Source organism: Nannobrachium achirus (genome assembly GCF_963921795.1).
Source record: "Nannobrachium achirus genome assembly, chromosome: 13".
Classification (NCBI taxonomy): domain Eukaryota; kingdom Metazoa; phylum Chordata; class Actinopteri; order Myctophiformes; family Myctophidae; genus Nannobrachium; species Nannobrachium achirus.
The window spans coordinates 45,277,081-45,295,886 of record NC_137833.1 but is presented as its reverse complement, the minus strand read 5'-3'; the positions used below and the strand labels follow the sequence as shown (position 1 = coordinate 45,295,886).

Below are 18,806 nucleotides of genomic sequence, written 5' to 3'. Positions count from 1 at the left end.
CCAGAGTGTGGTGGTGCTACTGCTGATCGGGTGTATTTCATTTATTTTAGACCAGTGATTGATTGTATAAATAATACATTTCTCAAACTTAAAACATGAATACATTAATAATAATAATAACATAAGGACCTCGTTCAGATGTTTTATCTAAGCCCAATCAATATTAGAACATTTTTATTACACATCATTAGTTGACTTTGATTTGATTAGGTATGTCATTATTTGGTCCTAGATATATAGCTAATAAAACAGCTTTTTTGATCAGAGAATCACTATGTCCTCGGGTTGTATTTACATGTAGGCTATTATGTAACAAAGTGGTGACGATTTAACCATCGGTTATTTATTTTGGGGACCCCTGGGGGGGTCACCAAACCCCACATTGAGAACCACTGTATTGGATGCTTTGCCTTATATTTCGACATGTATCCGTTTAATCTAATGTGTATCTGTTATGATTGATCCGTTGTTTGATGTTGGACCAGACCATGGCCCTCAAAAAGCAATCACTCTTTGTTGGAAATGTGAGTTTGTGATATCCCGGCCTGTAAGCTCTCATTCATTGCCCGGCGGTGAGCCATTTCAGGGGAGCTTTTGGTAGGCTGCCAAGATGTGTCGCAGTCGGGTTGGGTTATTCAGCTGGCTAGCCGGTGGCAGAGTGCAACATGGCAGCCTCGAGTCTAGATTTGTCTGATAAAAGTCACGTTAAGAGGTGCAGCAAGTCTTTGGTTTGGTTCACGCTGCGTCAGAAACCAGTAAGGAAACATACTAGGACTTGTTCGGGTCTAATATTGTCCAGTGACCTGCCAGGAATTCTTGGTGAAACATAAGCACAGTCAGGTGCTGCACCCTTAGACCCGAGATCAGCTGTCTAGCAGGAGACTACCGACCCACCCAACCCCCTCCTAACCTCAGTCACTCCCTCTCCAGTCACCAGTCCCTGTCTATCCCGCTAAGAGAGAGAAGGAACACCCCCCAGACATTAATTAAGCTAGCTAGATGATCATTTTTTGCAGCTTACGGACTTGTCGTCTTTCAGGATGGCATGTTACCTTAGGTACTGAGGATCTGTTCACTACTGGATTGCTTTAACTTGGTGGCCCAGGAGAATGTTATATATTAGGGATGTTGAGAGACTGACTGAGGGTTACCGGTATTTCATCTTATGTTTTCAATTCATTCACCTTTTGAGTTGTGCGTTGTCATTCCATAATGTCAAAGAGGCATAGTTCTCTGAGAGACTGAAAGGTGACTCTTTGCCCTGGCATTTTTAGGCGTTGTAGCTGACACTGTCAGTATGCAGGGCGAAGTTCACACTCTGACCTGTTAACCTTTTAATAAAGGAGTGTTTAGAATGATATGTGTACATAGTGTACCCTTATGGCTGGTTACCTGCTGAATCACTGTAGCGTTCCTGCTGAGCCTTGGCTCTCTGGATACAAGTGACAGCTGAGAAAAGGTCAGAAATAACCTTTGGCTGAGAGCGAGGCTTACATACCAGAATGAGGGCTTCACAGTTATATCTACACTTGATAATTCTAATAGTTTTGTACATATAGCATACATGCTTGTTGAGATTATTCATTTTGATTATTTGGTGAAGAAAACTAGTTTTTAGAGTGTGTGTGTGTGTTTTGTCTCAATGCTGATGTTTTGTGATTGCAATGTTTTAAATGATTTTATTTTGTCTTGAGTATCCCCTCCCCTAACAAGGCACACATGATCATTTCAGATCTATGATTCAAATTTGTCATCACATTTCTTGATCAAATCTAACCCAAAACGATTATTCCTAGATTTGACAAACAAGTTGTTGTCGCAGAATCGCAGCATGATCATCCTTCTGATTGTAGTAATTGGGATCAGGCTGCTCATCATCACTTAGCTTAATAAGGTTTCAAGAGGAGCTTAACATTTTTAACTAAATTATCAAAATAAAATCAAAAAATGGCAATAGAAAATAGAAAAATAGGCTACTAGAGGGGGGTTTAAGTTAAAAGATATACAGAACAGAAGAACGCATATTCCAGAATAAAGTCCTTTTCTGCAGATCATTCCCGTTGTAGTAATTGCACTTAAACGGTTGATACACAGACCTACCAGTGCAATTAATTTGTATTAATCACTTCCCCCTCTGTCTCCCTCTCCCTCCCTCCCTCCAGTGGTGGATCTGTTGTACTGGCGCGATCTTAAGACCACCGGCGTGGTATTCGGGGCAGCCCTCCTTCTGTTGCTATCCCTGACAGCATGCAGCATCGTCAGCGTGTCCTCTTACATCGGCCTGGCCCTCCTGTCCGTCACCGTCACCTTCAGAATATACAAGGGCGTCCTGCAGGCCATCCAGAAGTCCGACGACGGCCACCCCTTCAAGTGAGTCCTCATATGACACTGCCAGAGTGCCAGAGTGGGGGGGGGACTTTGACCCATCGGCTTTAAAGATTACAAAGCACTCCTCTTCCATTACAGGGGTTTACCTCATAGATAACTAACTGTGAGAGCAGCAACCTTGTTTTTATGTTTATTCACATTTCTAGCCTTAACTTGTTTTCTCCTTCAGTGTGTGAACCCATAGAGTGTACTAAGCATGTACAGTTAGTTTACATTTCTGTTTGAACTGCTTTTAGCTGCTTTAGTCTTCATGTAGGAGACGGAGGTCTCTGACTACCAATACATCTAGGGAAATCTCTATGGGGCTAAGTCTGACATCATTTTGTAGGCAGAGGAGAACTTTTGCCCCCCAAAAAAGCGAATCTTTTTACTATTTTTACTATTTACTAAATTTTCTTCTCTTTTTTTGTTGAAAGGAAAGTGGTAGAATTATACTTTAGTCGTTATTTTTGTCTCGGATCTGTTGAAATAGCGAGGGACAGATATTGACAATAAATCTGCTTGGAGGTCTGAATACAAAATGATATCACGGCTTAAAAGCCCCATTCAATGTAGGGTCTAGAACAGCAGAGAAAACCAGCGCTAACAAACCTTAACCTACTGCTTTGGAAACCAGTCCTGTCCTTATACCATCTCAATATGTTCTAACGTTTTTTTTTGCATTGGTTCTACGATGCAGTTTTATTTTTAAATCTCTGAAATGTTTCCGTACAGTTTTATCCCGTTCATTGAATTTGGAAGTCACTAGACTTATTGGTGGTGGGAATGGATCTCTGATTGTCTGGCCACATGATACAAGAGCTGCTGTAGTCATCAAGTCCAATAACAGAATATAAAGGTGTGCTTAAAAATTCCTATGTCACCCACATTGAACGTGAGCAGTTATAAGTGGAACAAGGTCGAACACATAGTGATGACGGCAGGCAATCTGTGACCGTGGCTTCACTGACCGATGACACCACACACACACACACACACCCCTCTACCTCTGTATTGCCCTTCAAAGGCAAGGAGGAAAAACTGAGTGAACTGAGGAAAAAAAATATATATATCATCATCTCATTATATCCTGGTATTATAAAAAAGAAAGAAACAGAACCACAAGCCCACAACGTGCAGCTGGTGTTGTGAGCTTGTAGATCTGCTATTTAAAATACATTTGCTAAACATTTTTGCCTGTAATGTTGGTACAAGAAGTAGATATTTTATTCGGTTATATTGTTGAATTGTATATCTGGGTGTTTGTTCATAGTAAAAATGCCAACCGCGGCCATGACTTATTATGCCCTTTTTAAGTCAAGACAAAGTGATTACTGCGGTTTGTATTGGCCATATCTGCCGCAGTGGAGGACAGACTGCCAGGAGCAAACATCAATACATTGTGTACTGTCCTCGCTGGGCTTGAACCGCAGCCAGTTCTACTGTTGGTTTATTGTAAGCGCTGTTATGTGATATGGTGTTTTCACATTGTGTTAAACAAGCGAGGAAATGAAGTGTTTTTTTCCTTTTGTGTGTGTGTACTACTGTACACATGGCGGACTCATCATTTAGCAGCCACAATCACCGTGTTGCCAGCCAAAAGTGAGTCATTCTTACCTCCGATAGATTGTTGGTTATTTGCCAACGTTTGCTGGTGAATTAGGCCACACTTGTCACATCACAGCTAGAATTGAGCAGCACGTGGTCCTGCCGGTTGGTGGTTGGATAAAGCTTTAACTTTATGCTCCATCGCCCAAGGGATGCTAGGCTTGTAGATCTGTTCTTTTTGGCAAGCGGTGCCGTCATACTGCGGGGTATCAATTGGGCTTAAGCACTGGAAAAGAAGTCGTGGCTGGATACGACCTGATCATTGGCAGCGGGCAGATCTTTAAATGAACAAATGAAAATGTCATCGCTTTGTTTCAAATCGGACTTTTGGAGAATAGTTCACCTGGCTGGCGCCCATGGCCACTGAAACTGCAGCAAACTCTCATCTCTCATCATGTATTAAAGTTCTTAGTTGCGACGACTGATTTCAGTCATTTGGATTCTATTGTAGCATGTCTTCTATGGAAGTGAAAATATAAAAAAATAAAGATCAGAGCATTTGAAGTTGTCAAACTAGCTATAGGTTTAGAAGCATTTTCCATAAAACTCAAATTTCATAAAAGCAAAGGTTAAAAAGGTTGGCAGTTTGTAGAACAGCAGGAACACTATGACTAAAACATCATCATTGTGTTTAGGAAACAGTGCTTATGTGAGGGCTCCTTTCAACACGGTCACAAATCCTGTTTTAAGTTTCCTTTTCAATGCTAAAGTCTAGATCCTTATACTTTTAACCTGGTGTCCTTAATTTGGTCATGTCATTATAGTTCAGTAGTTCAATTCCATACTTTTGCTGCATGATTAATAACTTGACGGATGTTATTGAAAGAAAACCAAGCCATCATACGATGTGAGATTAATAAACATGAGAGATGTTATGAAAAGAAAACCAAACAAGAATATTACATTTTGCCTTTCCTTTTCACAATTATGTAATCTCACTCACTGTCTTGTCTTGTCTCTCCTCTCTCTCTCTCTCTCTCTCTCTCTCTCTCTCTCTCTCTCTCTCTCTCTCTCACATACACACACGTCATGTTGTACACAACAACGAACTAACACTACATACCTAACGTAGACTTGTCCTACAGTATGTGCAGAAAACACGTTATGTACGGAAGGCAGTTTTATGCTTAAATATTGTATTACATTTTTCACTGTCTTTTTAGTGCTGAGTTTCCTGAAGTGCAAAACTGAAGGCAAGCACACAGTACTTCTCATGCCTTTGTTGCACAATTATGCTGGATATTCCGCTGAACATCCGGATGGTTTTCAGAAAAGAAGAGAAAAAAAGAAAAGCATCTGATCACGGGTGTCTGGAGGCATGAACTTGTGACTGGAAGGTTGCTTGTTTCAATCCCCTTACAAGTGGAAAGTGAGAAACACTGTACTATAACAGTTGTATACACTGTGGTTCTACTGGTCAGCTAAACAGCAGAATACTGTGGGTTTCACTGGTCAGCTATGTAGCATAGAAGCACGTGTTGTGAGCTTGAAGATTCTGGGTCATTAGTTGTATTAAAGAGTCTAAAGTGGTCAAACGAGCAATAGAATCCAAGTTTGGAAGCATCTTCCATAAACACGAATGGTCTGTATGTCTTAAAGCTACAAACTGTAATCTCTTCAACCGATATGTAGAACAGCAGTAACACAAGGTTTATAATGATAATAACTAAACATTTTCAGCCATGAGATTTTATTTTGCTTTCTTCCATGTGTATGGCTGCAGGGCTTGCTGCTGGGGTGTACAGTTTACTTCTCTCCGTTTAAAAAAAAAGGCTTTTGTTGCTGGCACTGAGCCTTAAGAGGTTTTAGCGCTCAGCCAGGGAAATGTGCAACACGTTCAGGTTCAGTCATATTTTAAGATTAGCCAGGGAAAGTGAGATCAGAAAGTCATAGCTCTCTAAGCTGATTTGGGTTTGCACTCTAGTGTTAAAGTCCTTAAAAGGACTTGAGGGATTTCATAATTTGCATTCATTGACATTGATAGCCCTGACCTCTGCAGTTGATGTGGACCACTTTAAATCTTTGTTGTTGTTTTTTTAATACAATTTTAATTGCATTAAAACGACATGTTTCACTGTGACAGAATTCAGTGAATTGTGAAAAGTGCAAGTGCAACATTCAACGGCTATGAAAAAACACCAGCAACCACATTATGAGCTTGCAGTTATTTTTTGGAATATAGCGTATCATAGTAGATATGTAGTGAATTAGCGGTACGGTATCGTGGGTGCACATAGTTCTCCGGTCGTACAGGCCCCGCCCCCGGTGTCAAATTGCGCCGTCTCATTTCCTCCATCCTAAACACTTCCTCATGTTAACGTATACGATGTCGCTATCCTGTACCAGAGGCACATGACATCTGTCCTACGTTACTCATCGCGGTTACTCCTGTCATATTCTGTACACACACTCACTGCATCAGGTTTTACATTTCATGTGCTTTATTGGCATCCTGGAAGGTGTGTGCCTTGCATCTCTGCCAAGTGCAGAGTTCACGTACCCTTCATGTGTTCCCGAGCCACATGTTGGCACTTGAGACAGTTTGTGTTAAATGCCACCTGTAGACTGTAAAGCTAACGTTAATGTCTCTGTCTAGTTTGAACTTTAAAAAAGTGATGCGTCAGAGAAATGTTTCTCTGATGCAGTCGGCACTGTAAACGGATAAACCACATGGATGGATGGATAAGCGAGGGCTGGAGAGCTGGGCAATGTGGACAAAATAAAAATGAGACTATTCTTTTCAAAATACCTCATCAACATGGTGATCATATTATAGGTGATAATTAAGATGTGGTTTTACGTTTATTAAAAAGAAATCAGAACTACAAGCTCACAATGTGGTGCATTGAAAACAAATGTGAGCTTTAAGTCGAACGTATAAAATAAGGCCTAAGTGATTAAAACGAGGAAAAGATTACACTATTACGCCATCTGAAATCCCAGATGATCTCTAGTCTGATCACGATATCGATATAATACTGCGCAGCGATGGAGCCGTGGATTCCTAGTGGGTTTGAACGTGGTTTTCGTACATGCTTGACATGGGTCTTTGATCGCCTCCTCATGTCTAAATAGGAACGCTAGGGTTTGGTATTTTCCAGTCGATGCATGGCTAATTGTGCGGTATAATGTTTGTGTCTTGCAGGCAGTACCTGGACTTGGACGTAGCTCTTTCAGATGATCTGGTTCATAAGTACGGAGATGCAGGCCTGGATAAATTCAACAAGCTGGTATTGGAGCTGAGACGTCTCTTCCTGGTAGAAGACCTGGTGGACTCCATTAAGGTGAGACTTGCTGAACTCCTGGGGTGACGCGACGGCAGTCCAGGCAGGGGTGCCGCGAGATCATTTGATAATATTTTGAATTTATTTGGACACTTGGACAAATATTTATATCCTTTTAAACTTGAAGTACAAAGTTTGTTTTCAGTCAGTTCTAACCAAAATGGCTATTATCTCAACGTTTTCCTCGCAACATAATCACTAAAATATCATCACTGTCGGGCAGAAACCTCGTATCTACAAGTTTCAAATGTGTGCGTCTTTTGGTAAAGCAAAGCCCTGCTTCATCATACAAGACTGCATCGCGAGGCGTTGTGTGCTTGTAGATCGGCTGTTTTCACTAATTTAGTACATTTTATAGATGATAAATACAAAACGAACGGTTTTGGACATGCAAGGTTCCCACCCGACAACGATGATATATGCTATAAATATAAGGTGCTGGGTGTGACAATTATAATGTAGGGGTGCCTCGGATATTTATTTTTATTTTTATGGGGTGCCCTGAGACAAAAAAGTTTGGGAACCCCTGCTCTAGACTTTCACTTACAGAGGAATATTTGACCAGGAGTATCTATACCTTGACTCAAGTACTGGCGTTGAGTACTGTGTCCAGCACTGCATTATCCCTGCTGACACAACCACTTTGATTTAATAATAACAATGATGATGATGATAATAAAGCTTTATTTATATAGCACCTTTCAAAACATACAGTAGTTAACAGTGTGCTTCACAGAATAAAAACACATCACACAACAAAGAATGGAGCCAAGAACATGACACGGCAAACCCAGTAGGGTACATCAGATTAAAACATGTGCGGAATAAAGGCAGCTTCATAAAACATGAGCTTTCAGGAGGCATTTGAACCGGAGCACAGGCTCTCTGGCTCCACAAGCCTGATCTCCACAGGGAGGCAATTCCAGAGAGTCGCAGCTCTGAATGCAAAATCCCAATCTCCATTTGTTTTTAGTCTGGAATTTGGGATTACTCGGAGAGCTTTGTCTGAGGACCTTTTGGCACATATGGCTTGAGTAGGACGGAGATATAGGATGGGGCCAGACCAGAAATGGCCTTAAATGTAATTAATAACAATTCTAAATGAGATTGGTAGCCAATGCACAGAATTGAAATATGGTCATACCTTATGGACCTGGGCTGCAGTGTTCTGAACTATTTGGAACCGTTGAATCTACTTATTGGAGAGTCAGGAATACAGGGAGTTGCAGTAGTAGAACTGTGGGAATTGAGCTGCCAGTGGTTGCCATAGCGCTGCTAAAGCATGCACTATGACGTAACAGGAGGGGCTGAGAGGGGGTCTTTATTGTAACTTATTTCAGTGGTTCTTAAACCATACTAGGTCCTTGAGTTTCCAGGGGGTCGTTAGGAACCAAATGGGGGTGGGGGGGGGCTGACATAAAAATATAAAAGACTTATTATAATAGGTCCAGGTAGTTTAGTTTCTAAGGACTGAACGTGGACAAATGCAACATGAAAACAGAACGATAATACTAAACATTGATGTCCACAAGGAAATGCCCTCAAATGTCCCGCAGACTTGCACACACATAACAAGGTGTCCATGAGATCTCATATTTCAAAGGGCCAGCCAGATGTTTTGAAATGATTTGTCCGTGGCTGGAAAGTTTAGACGGATTGAAGAAAGTTTAGACGGATTGCATTAAATAACAGGTGTACGTTAACTAAGTCCAAAAAAGGATGCAAGGTGCTCTGAAAAGGACCTGTACTTTTGGAGACATGCTGTTCAGCCCTCGTGAAGCCGGGATGGGAGGGGAGGAGGCCAGTAGAGGTGGGGTTAGGGGGTGGTGGGTGGGGTCTGAGGTTGTGTGTGTGACGGAGGAAGAACCTTTTAGAGGCGTGCAGCTGTTGAGGTCGCTGCGCGCCTGTCAACACCCTGGCTGCACCAAACTCTGCTACCGCCCAACATCCTGGGCTGTGCATCGCTTGGCAAAAGACAGGAATTCAAGTCACATTGTGTAGCAGTAAGGGAGATATACTTGTATATCGCTGCCGTCAGGTGGAAATGTTGTGTGTCAAAGAAAAAATCACACCCGTGTGAAGTGGAGCTGTGTGTGTGTGTGTGTGTGTGTGTGTGTGTGTGTGTGTGTGTGTGTGTGTGTGTGTGTGTGTGTGTGTGTGTGTGTGTGTGTGTGTGTGTGTGTGTGTGTGTGTGTGTGTGTGTGTGTGTGTGTGTGTGTGTGTGTGTGTGTGTGTGTGTGTGTGGATCATGTGTACCGATTTTTGTGACATTTGAAGAAAATATGTAGGAAAAGGAGGAAAAAGGGTGTTTTGGAGAAAATTCAAGATGGCGGAAAATCTATCATGGCGCAAATGGGCGTGGCCTATATGGGGAGATGCGTCATGACCCAAGGAATCCAGGGAAAAAATATTTTTAATTTTCCGACCTACGGTTCAAGAGTTACAGGCCAAAACGTAAAGTGGGGTGTTATGGCGCCACCATGCGGCCAAATGACACAATTATTTTTTATTTAATCCTTGAAATCATTATGAACCTCCTCTCCAAGTCTTGAAACTCTAGCCCCTATGGTTTGCGAGAGACAAATAATTGAATGTGAGTTTTTGCGATTCCCATTATAAGTCAATGGGGAAAATTAATTCACTAATAAATTAATATCAATTAAACTATTGAACCTTTCTCTTAGCAAGTTACTAGCCCACGATTCCCGAGTAAGCCGGTCGATTTGACATATGGCGCGAGTGTGTGGTGGCAAAACTGTGGGACTAGTAGCGTGCCGAAGTTTAGGAAGTTCAGGCTACATACAGACACACACACACACAGACAGACCCACACAGCCACGTATAGGGAGCCTGTGTTCCACACAGCTCCAAAAATGAAAACATAACCTGTGTTCCAGTGTAGTTATTATTTAGTCACAAGCTCTTAATACTTTTTATTGGTTAAAAACGTGGCTTTTTTTTTTTAGAACACTGGATGAAACGGGCTCATGCTTGAACGATGCGCTCGCCTGGTCGAGTGCATGTGTGCTTGAACCCCACGTACACGCCCAGATGCATTCCTCGCTCGTGCATGAGACTGTTCATTCACACCAATTCAGGCATTGACACTAAGGCTTGCCCACCTGCCCTCGGCAGGTAAATAAAACGTCAGGGCAGGTGAAGTTGGCTTTCAGGTTGCCCGACAGGGCAAGTGCTCATTTGAGAGGGGACACAAATGTCTATAAACACAACACGAGATATCTGTCTAAACACCTGAACGTGGCCAGTGCGCAGTGTCTTCTCAATCAATCAATCAATCAATCAACTTTATTGTCACAACACAATTACAAGTAAAGGTGAGGTCTGTGGAATGTAAAATAAGAGCTCTATTTACCTATAATGTGCTGTTTTTACTGTTGCTACATTTAAAAATATAAAATAACAAGTGTGAAACCATAGACGTATTCAATCATAGCTAAAGTATTTGGTATTTGGATTTGGAGGTATTGAGGTATGACATTTTATCGCACAGCCCCAGAAAGTAAAGAACTACGTGTTAAATTGAGCGGTAATTAAAATCGTACCTATCATTTTATAATGGACGATTTACTTTTCGGGCAAGTGGGCATTACCTTCGGGCAAGTAGAACATGACTTGTACTTGCCCGATGGGCAAGTGCCTCTGAGACCTTAGTGTCAACCCCTGCAATTAACATCTTGCCATTCCTGTTTTCGCCACGCCATGTTCTTTTTACTTTTTCAGAATGTTTCAAGAATACTCCTTCTGCGTGACACTGTCATATGACAAAATATACGATAGGGCAGTGGTTCTCAAAGTGGAGTCAGTGACTGGGTTCCAGATGGGGAGGACCCAGATGGTCTCTTAATAAGTGTGTAACTTGTTAAGGGTAACTCGGAGACTGTACAAATGGAGCCAAAAGGTTCCATTTCGCTCCATTTGTACTCTTCAGAGTTACAGGGGTCCGTGACATAACCACTGCAATATAGAAAGGAAACGTGACAAGATACTCCCAAGATAGCGTCACATGTCCATTGAACTCCATTGAACGGATTCTCAAGCTATAGGCCTATTGTATATGGCATTATTTTATATCAAATAAAAACGTAAACATGGCATGTTTTCTGCCCCACAGTAGCCACGTCTACATGGACACCTTTCTTCCAATCTGGTTAAAATAAACCTGATTTGAAGGTTTTGGATTAAGTGTTTACATGTGGTGAGATCAATCTGATCCGTTTTTTGATCAGGTTGTAAAAAGGTCTAGACCACCCATCTGCATCTGATTAGAATTTAGATCTGGTTGGTTTTGATCTGATTTATTTGGTGTATATGTTACATGTCAGTTTGGGTAACTCAGTCAGATCGTGGTAAGAGCGCTTGTTTTGTCGTTCACCACACACCAATCACCACCAGATGGCGACAACAGCCATTCACTAGTGTAGGCGCTGACGTCACTCGTTTGCGACTCTCTTTCTTTATTTACTAGCCTAGCTCGGCAGTGTTTAGCCATTAGCTTACTATGCCTTACTCTAACCCTAACCCTAACCTTAACCTCAGTAAAACTATGCCTAACCCTAACCCTAACCTCCGTGGGGTGAGGCGCTATCATTTCTGCCGACGCTACGTTGTTGTGGCTCAAATCGACCGCTTGTTCCGCCCCGCGCCGCACGACGAGTGCTCCGTTTCTCGATCTGACTGTTTCTCTATCTAACCGTGACATATACATGGAGAATTTTAATCAGATTTATTTTAAATCTTGTTTTAACCCAATTAAAAGTGTCCAAGTAAACGCAGCTACTGATATGTGTTCATGGATAGGACAGTGACGGGAAAGCCGGGGTACAGAGAGGGAAAGACTGTCGGTTGCCTTTTTCGATAGGTCACCATTCTTGTTATGATACTGGACACTGCCAGCAGTGTACTTTGTTGACAGACAAGCCTGTTTATTCATCATTTCATGTGTCTCAGCAGGCAGGTTCTAATTTTGGACATGATCAACCTTGGAGATTAAAACGGCACTAACTGGGGTCAAAAGCTTTCTTTTGAATGTCCCTGATGGATAAATATGCTAGCGTAAAAGGCTCTGTTGATTGTACTAAACCAATACGTTTATGGACAGCACTATAGGGTCATTGAGGGCCTGGGTTCAAACGGACTAATATCCTTAGTTACATACTGTAGGAAATAGTGCATTATTAATAACCCACAGCTACTGTGACCTAGCTGTTCTGCTATTAATGTGTATGTTTGTATTGGAGAGAGAGATTGTGTGACCGGTGGCTCTCATCAAGTCTCCTCATAGAATGTACAGTATATATAGATAGATGGAGCACATGTCTGTGTATGGATTATAGTGGGGTTTTTATAGAAGTTCACTTGAGGATAGTTCAGTGGTGGAAGAAAGTAGTAAAAAATGATGTTACTAATAAAGGTCCTGGATTAAAAATGCACTAAAGTAAAAGTATTGGAATCAAAATATACTTATTGTCCCGGTAGTGGTCTGTGCAACTAGTCTCAGTAAAAGTATTGGAATCAAAATATACTTAGTGTCCCGGTCCACTGGCCTAGTGGTCTGTGCAACTAGGCTCATTTGTAGCCTGACAGTGCACTGCGGGTTCGAATTCTGTTCCCGACGCAGACGGTCTTTGCGGCATGTCTCTCCTTATCTCTCCCCGTTTCCTGTCTCTACTGTACTATTAAAAAAGCTTAAAAAAAAGGTACTCACATTTTGAATCAATAATTTGACACATGATACTGATCTTTAAAGTGATGTTTTATTATTGGCTTACATGCTTCGTTAAAATAAACGGTACCATTCAATTCTGAGATTAGAAGTGTATCCATAGCAAACGGTTTCCATAACAAGATAAAACACTGTAGCCTGAAGGCCGACGTTATGTTATTTCTGAACAGCAGACCGCACAATGCAGTAATTGACCAATCATAATTGAGTATTTAAAAAGCTCCTTGTGACCACATGGCTCCTTGTGACCGAGTTCAAATCCGACTCCTGTCATGTCCTGTATGCTTCCTCATTCTCTGGCTATTCTCTTGCTATTTGAATGTTGCTTTATTTACTGTAACTTGCATAAATATTTAATAGGCATCACTAGGCTGATTTCAGTTGAGCAGATTAAAAACATGGCAGTAAAGCTACGCAGTGGCAGCTAATACAATCAATAATGTGTGATTTACGTGTGCCACTGCGCAAGTGTAGGTTTTAGTTAGAGTATTGTCAATGCTTGCACTTTGACACACATTAAATTAACACACCTATTGACTTGACTGGCTGCCGCTCGTGTCGCGTACATCATTGCGGTACCAAACGATCAGCCTGCCATGTTTTTATTTATTAACCTGAAGTGGAATACAAATTAAAAAATCAGCTTGGGGTTGCTCCTTTAAGCAAAGCTGCCACATTGCAGAGAGAGCATGGGCTTTTTACAGCTTACGGCTGATGTTTAGCGCAAATCAATATTTTGCGCTGAGGGTTCCACGCTGCTGAGTGCTAGCGTGACCACAGGACAAAGGCTCCCATGGTAGCAGTGGTTGTTATTTCACGTGCCTTCCTTTGGGATTCGAGGAAAAGAAAAGTGTTTGCCCCACACCTTCAGAATTGTCCTGTTTCAAAGCTAGGTGTCCCCCAGTCAATATCGTAGTTTTCAAAACGATTGATACCATAGCCCTGTTATTGTGTGTGTGTGTGTGTGTGTGTGTGTGTGTGTGTGTGTGTGTGTGTGTGTGTGTGTGTGTGTGTGTGTGTGTGTGTGTGCGTGTGCGTGTGCGTGCGTGCCATAGCCCTGTTATAAGTAGTCCAGTTTGCTGTGTGTTCCTTTGCTAATCCCATCATTTTTCTCTCCCTCCCTCCCTCCCTCTCTCTCTCAACAGTTTGCTGTGCTAATGTGGATTCTCACCTACATTGGTGCCTTGTTCAACGGACTCACCCTTATTATTCTGGGTAAGGAAGAAGCTTGATTGACTAGTTAACAGAAAAGCCACCTGTACAGAAATGTCCTTTGGATAATTTTTTATTTTGTTAGTTGGACACGTGCAGCATAATGCCATCTAACTTAAAGGACATTTCTTAGACTGGTGATTTGTTTCTCTATATGAAAATACTATCTGTTGGAACTTGAGACTTGAGTTTGCTCACATACTTTTAATTTGATTGAGTCATTAGTCTTAATGCTTTGATTATAAATGGTTTATAGAAGAATTAAAAGAGATGACTCATATCCATTTGTTGATATACACTCCACTGTTTTGAATAACAGATTGATCAGTGTGTCGTCAAAAACTAATAAAGAAAGTCATGTTAATGGAAAATGAACTGTTCAAATCTCTCGTTTTCCACAGTTCTGGTTGGAGCGTTCAGCCTTCCGGTCGTCTATGAAAAACACCAGGTATGACTGCAACTCCCACAATGCATCAGCGGTATCACATACCGCTGTATGTCTGGGTGAATGTGTAAAGCATATTGGGCCGCGCACGGCAATGTTGCTTGCCTAAAAGAGCCGACCTTGTCGGCAAGCGACATGTCAATACTACATTTAACTTACGTTCCGGTGGCTTACAGAATTTGTGTCAATTATTCATTTGGAGAGGCTTCGATGCTTTAAGCAGGACAGTCATACTGCATTCGAGTTCATCTGGGGTCCTATTATGGCGCATCTGGACGTTTAGTCCATAATGGCTACAGTAGTAGATGTCCATGTTTTCCAAGAGGTTGCTAACTTTTGTACTATTTATACTTTTGTACTATTTATATGATTGGTGAATTACTCGTGTTTTGTACTTTTGTATTTTTTATATGATAGGTGATTTACCCGTGTTTTGACTTGTGTATGATTGTCTGGTGTGTTTGTCTTGTTATGTCTTGTTGATGTCTGTGATGTCCTGTCTTTCAAAAAAAATCATAATAAAAATTAATATAAAACAAATTTAAAAAAAATACGTTCCGGTTATGATGTCACTGTTCTTTATTATGACTGTTTTAACCTCACCAATAACTCTGTGTGTGTGCATGCAGGTACAAATCGACCACTACCTGGGTATGGTCAACAATCAGATTAAAGATATTGTTGGGAAGTAAGTAGATCTACATATTTCATGTGTGTACTATAATTCTGTTTCAATACGTCTTACTGTGTAACATTATGTCAAATTCCCAAACATTGAATTGAAAATATGAGTTATTGGTTCAAATAACATTGTATTTATTAAGATATGTTCTGCATTGCAGCGTTGATGTCCTGCCAAGCTTTGGTTAGGTTAGATTGTAATTGTAACCTTGGGTTTGTTGTCTCCTGAAGGGTTCAGGACAAGGTACCTGGACTGAAACGCAAAGCCGAGTGAAACGACGTCTACGAGTAGGTTTTCTGGAAGTCCTGGGAAGAAGATGAGCGGTGAGCGGAGGGAGGGAGAGAGGGATGAAGACGATGCTGCCATCACGGCAACATTTTTGAAGGAAGGACAGACGCGAAGAGAAGGGGGCTCTGGCGTTGTGCGAGAGACCCTCAATGGTATCACGTTTTGTCAATAAATAAAAAGAAACACTTTTCCAGTTCAGAATTCCTGATTGTGTTCTCTGGAGTTTAAAAAAAAACAACAACCCCTGGGTTTTTTGAGTTTCTAGTACTTAAGTTTTTATTTTTAAAACCCCGGCTCACAGCTGATATTGTGTCCTTCACTTTGACGCAGCAGAGATTTTACGTATCTTTGAAGACCCCCCACCACCACCACACACGCTGCCACCACCCCACCTCGCCCATATCGAGCTTTCACAAAGTAGTCTCAAAGTATTTTTTAAAAGCTTGATTCCCCGTGCCCCAGATGCACTCTGGGAAGTGAAGTTGGTGGCGGGGCTTTAAGGGTATTTCCTCCCCCAACAAACACATTGTTTAGCCAATTGAGAGAGAGAGATTATTTTTTTCCTTTGTTGGTTTCACCTGATTTTTGTGAGCGGGGTCAGTGGGGGATTAGGACTTTTGTGGGGATTGTTCTTTTTTTCTCCCCCCTTTTTCCTCCGGTATAATTCTTAAGTTAGTGGTATTTGTGATTTTACTGATTGACTGTGTAGTGTCACAAAAGCTTTCTAGCCGTTTTTTTTTTCTCTTACGTGGCTCTTTGAGAGTGTGCAGCAGCAGTCCTCAACCTTGACGATTCTACGACTCCATTGTGGGGAGCCGTCTTTGACTCTTAAAGCCTGACTTATACCTCGTCGCGCATGGCTGTCGCGTGCCGTGAAATAGCCGATCCAGAAGCTCCCGGCGCGGACGGGTTGTGAGCTGCTAGATCAGCTATTTTACGGCACACAACGCCGTATGCGATGGACAATAAATTAAGCGTTAGGGGAATGGGGTGGGGGGGGGGGGGGACTACCATAAGCAGTTCATCGCTTTTGAGTATCTAGCTAGTAAACAGCGTTTGCCAGTACAATTACAATACGAGTACATTTATTATTACACCTGTTGTCATTTCATTCATCCATTGCAGCTGCCTAGTTGGAAATATTCTGAAGAGGAATGACCATGTTTACAAACATATGACATAATGAAATATATAAAAAACCTAAACATAAAAAACAAAAAAACTAAAATGGGGCTAGGAGCGATAGAAAGAAAAAAAAAAGTAACCATACTGTCTGTGGACCCAATCTATCTAAAAAGCTGCAAAAGATGTAACTTGGGAAACTTTAAAGCATTTGTTTGTTATGCAAGTAATTGTGAATGAAACTTCATACTTCAATTGTGATGATATAAACTCCCTGCTGGGAGTAGTGTTTGTGGAATGCATTGTGAACTATAAACAATTACCAATAAAGCTTCTAGATGAAGTGCGCCATCTTGTGGTCTTTCTTCTATTGGCTTTGACAAGAGCTCCTTTAGCTGAAATAAAGGAAAACTGAATGAAATGCTGTGAATCAAAAAAGATGACAATGCTACAATATGCCACCAAAACAACTATGTAGGCTACCAAAAAAAAAACATGATTCTAGATTCTATATCTTAAGAAAAAAAAGAACCATACTATAAAAACCCAATACAACATTTACAATTTATAATCTAATTAAAAACAATGTCTATTTTGTTAATGTTCTGTCAGAAAGGGCAGTTTTAACTGACTGGTTGCCAAGTCCTGCACACTCGCTGCAGGAGGAGTTTGCACATTAAGGATTAACACATTGTAAACAAAAAATTTGGAAATTAGGAAAACAAAGGTGTTGTGGTCACCAAATTAGGTGGGTTCATCATGTATTGTTTCCATTATATTGTATTGTACAAAGTTTATATTTTATAAGCCAGTAGACGCCAAGATGGTAGACGTCAAGTGGTCAATGGACAGAAAACTGACCATCCTGTCACTAATGGGGCTAAAATTAGACCCACACCCAAGTGGATATAATTTGCCAGCACAATCTAATGCTCGTTCATCACAGTAATCCGCACTGAGATGACTCCTACAAAATGTGTCTGTTTTGTGGCAATAAATCAGATCCACTAATGAAGTTTGCCATCTAGAATGTGTCTGCTGTTCAGACACCCATGTGGCCAGCAGCCAGAATGAATACGTGTGGTTTCTGTCACAGACTGATCCCGACATGTGACTACAGAATTGGGCAAGGTTTCAGCACAATCACAGTGACCCATTGACTTCATTATAAAATTAAACGTACTGTGTACTCAATCCCCTGTGAATTGAATTGTAGATGTATTATTTTTAAAATGTATTTTAAAGATATATCACAAAACAAAAAGTGGTGGTTTAAAATTAAAGCTAACCTATAGATATTTAATTATTTACATTTGATCCGAATCGCCCCCTCCTACAGTATACTGTAAGAAGTGCAAAGACAATGTTAACCATGTTAATCTCATTGAAAACACTTTCTGTACATTAATAGCCTTCTAATGCATGGCGGGCCGTTCATTTTTAAATTACTTGATATATAGGCCTACTGTACTTTTTGGTTTCTAGTACCTCTAAAATGACAAATTGTCGTTGTGAGCTTGTAGATCTGCTATTTATACAATAGAACAGTGTTATACAAAATGTAATGCCTTTCAGGTTGGGAATGGGGAGGGGGGAGGCGGACAGGTTGACAGAGATTTGTGGATATTGTAGTCTAGGACACTTCTCAACATCAGGTCTGGCTACCAACAGTGGTCCAAATGGATCCAGGTCTGTAACTCTGAGAGTACAGTCAGTACACATGGAGCCACAATAAGGTTGAGAGAATCACTGGTCTCTAGGAGATGGATGACAGAGGGGGGAAGGGGTTCTGTTTGCTGACGACCAGCTTCTGGTGGTGCTGATGGGAGATGTAACCCTTGATGTGACCCATATAGATGAGGTTTAGCCAGTATGCTCTGCACCTCATCGATGTCAATGTCCTCCACCCTCATCATCTTTAGCGCCACCAGGACGACATTCAGAGGAAGCTAAGGCGAGCCCACAATTAGTTTGAAACTCATAAAGAGCAACCGCCTCTGCCTTTCCTTTAGTGTATAAGTAATAAAAGGTGTGTATGTGTCCATAGGTAGCCTA

The 18,806-nt window shown here is 41.3% G+C and overlaps 2 protein-coding genes across 3 annotated transcripts in view; one reads left to right on the top strand and one right to left on the bottom strand.

Moving 5' to 3' along the window:
* Positions 1 to 17,094, top strand: part of LOC308297049 (uncharacterized protein) — a 53,016-nt gene extending 35,922 nt beyond the window's left edge. For both annotated transcript variants that reach the window (XM_080740429.1, XM_080740428.1), the window contains exons 4-9: positions 2,163 to 2,370; positions 7,121 to 7,259; positions 14,148 to 14,217; positions 14,616 to 14,662; positions 15,289 to 15,347; positions 15,572 to 17,094. In XM_080740429.1, the coding sequence (XP_080596555.1) occupies positions 2,163 to 2,370; positions 7,121 to 7,259; positions 14,148 to 14,217; positions 14,616 to 14,662; positions 15,289 to 15,347; positions 15,572 to 15,614 (566 nt within the window). In that variant the 3' untranslated portion in view covers positions 15,615 to 17,094. The remainder of the gene's footprint in view (positions 1 to 2,162; positions 2,371 to 7,120; positions 7,260 to 14,147; positions 14,218 to 14,615; positions 14,663 to 15,288; positions 15,348 to 15,571) is intronic.
* Positions 17,095 to 18,507: 1,413 nt separating this feature from the next.
* Positions 18,508 to 18,806, bottom strand: part of LOC308297358 (adhesion G protein-coupled receptor E3-like) — a gene marked incomplete at both ends in the record, with an annotated part of 28,258 nt that continues 27,959 nt past the window's right edge. Inside the window, one exon of the mRNA XM_080740770.1 lies at positions 18,508 to 18,588. Within this exon, the coding sequence (XP_080596896.1) occupies positions 18,508 to 18,588 (81 nt within the window). The remainder of the gene's footprint in view (positions 18,589 to 18,806) is intronic.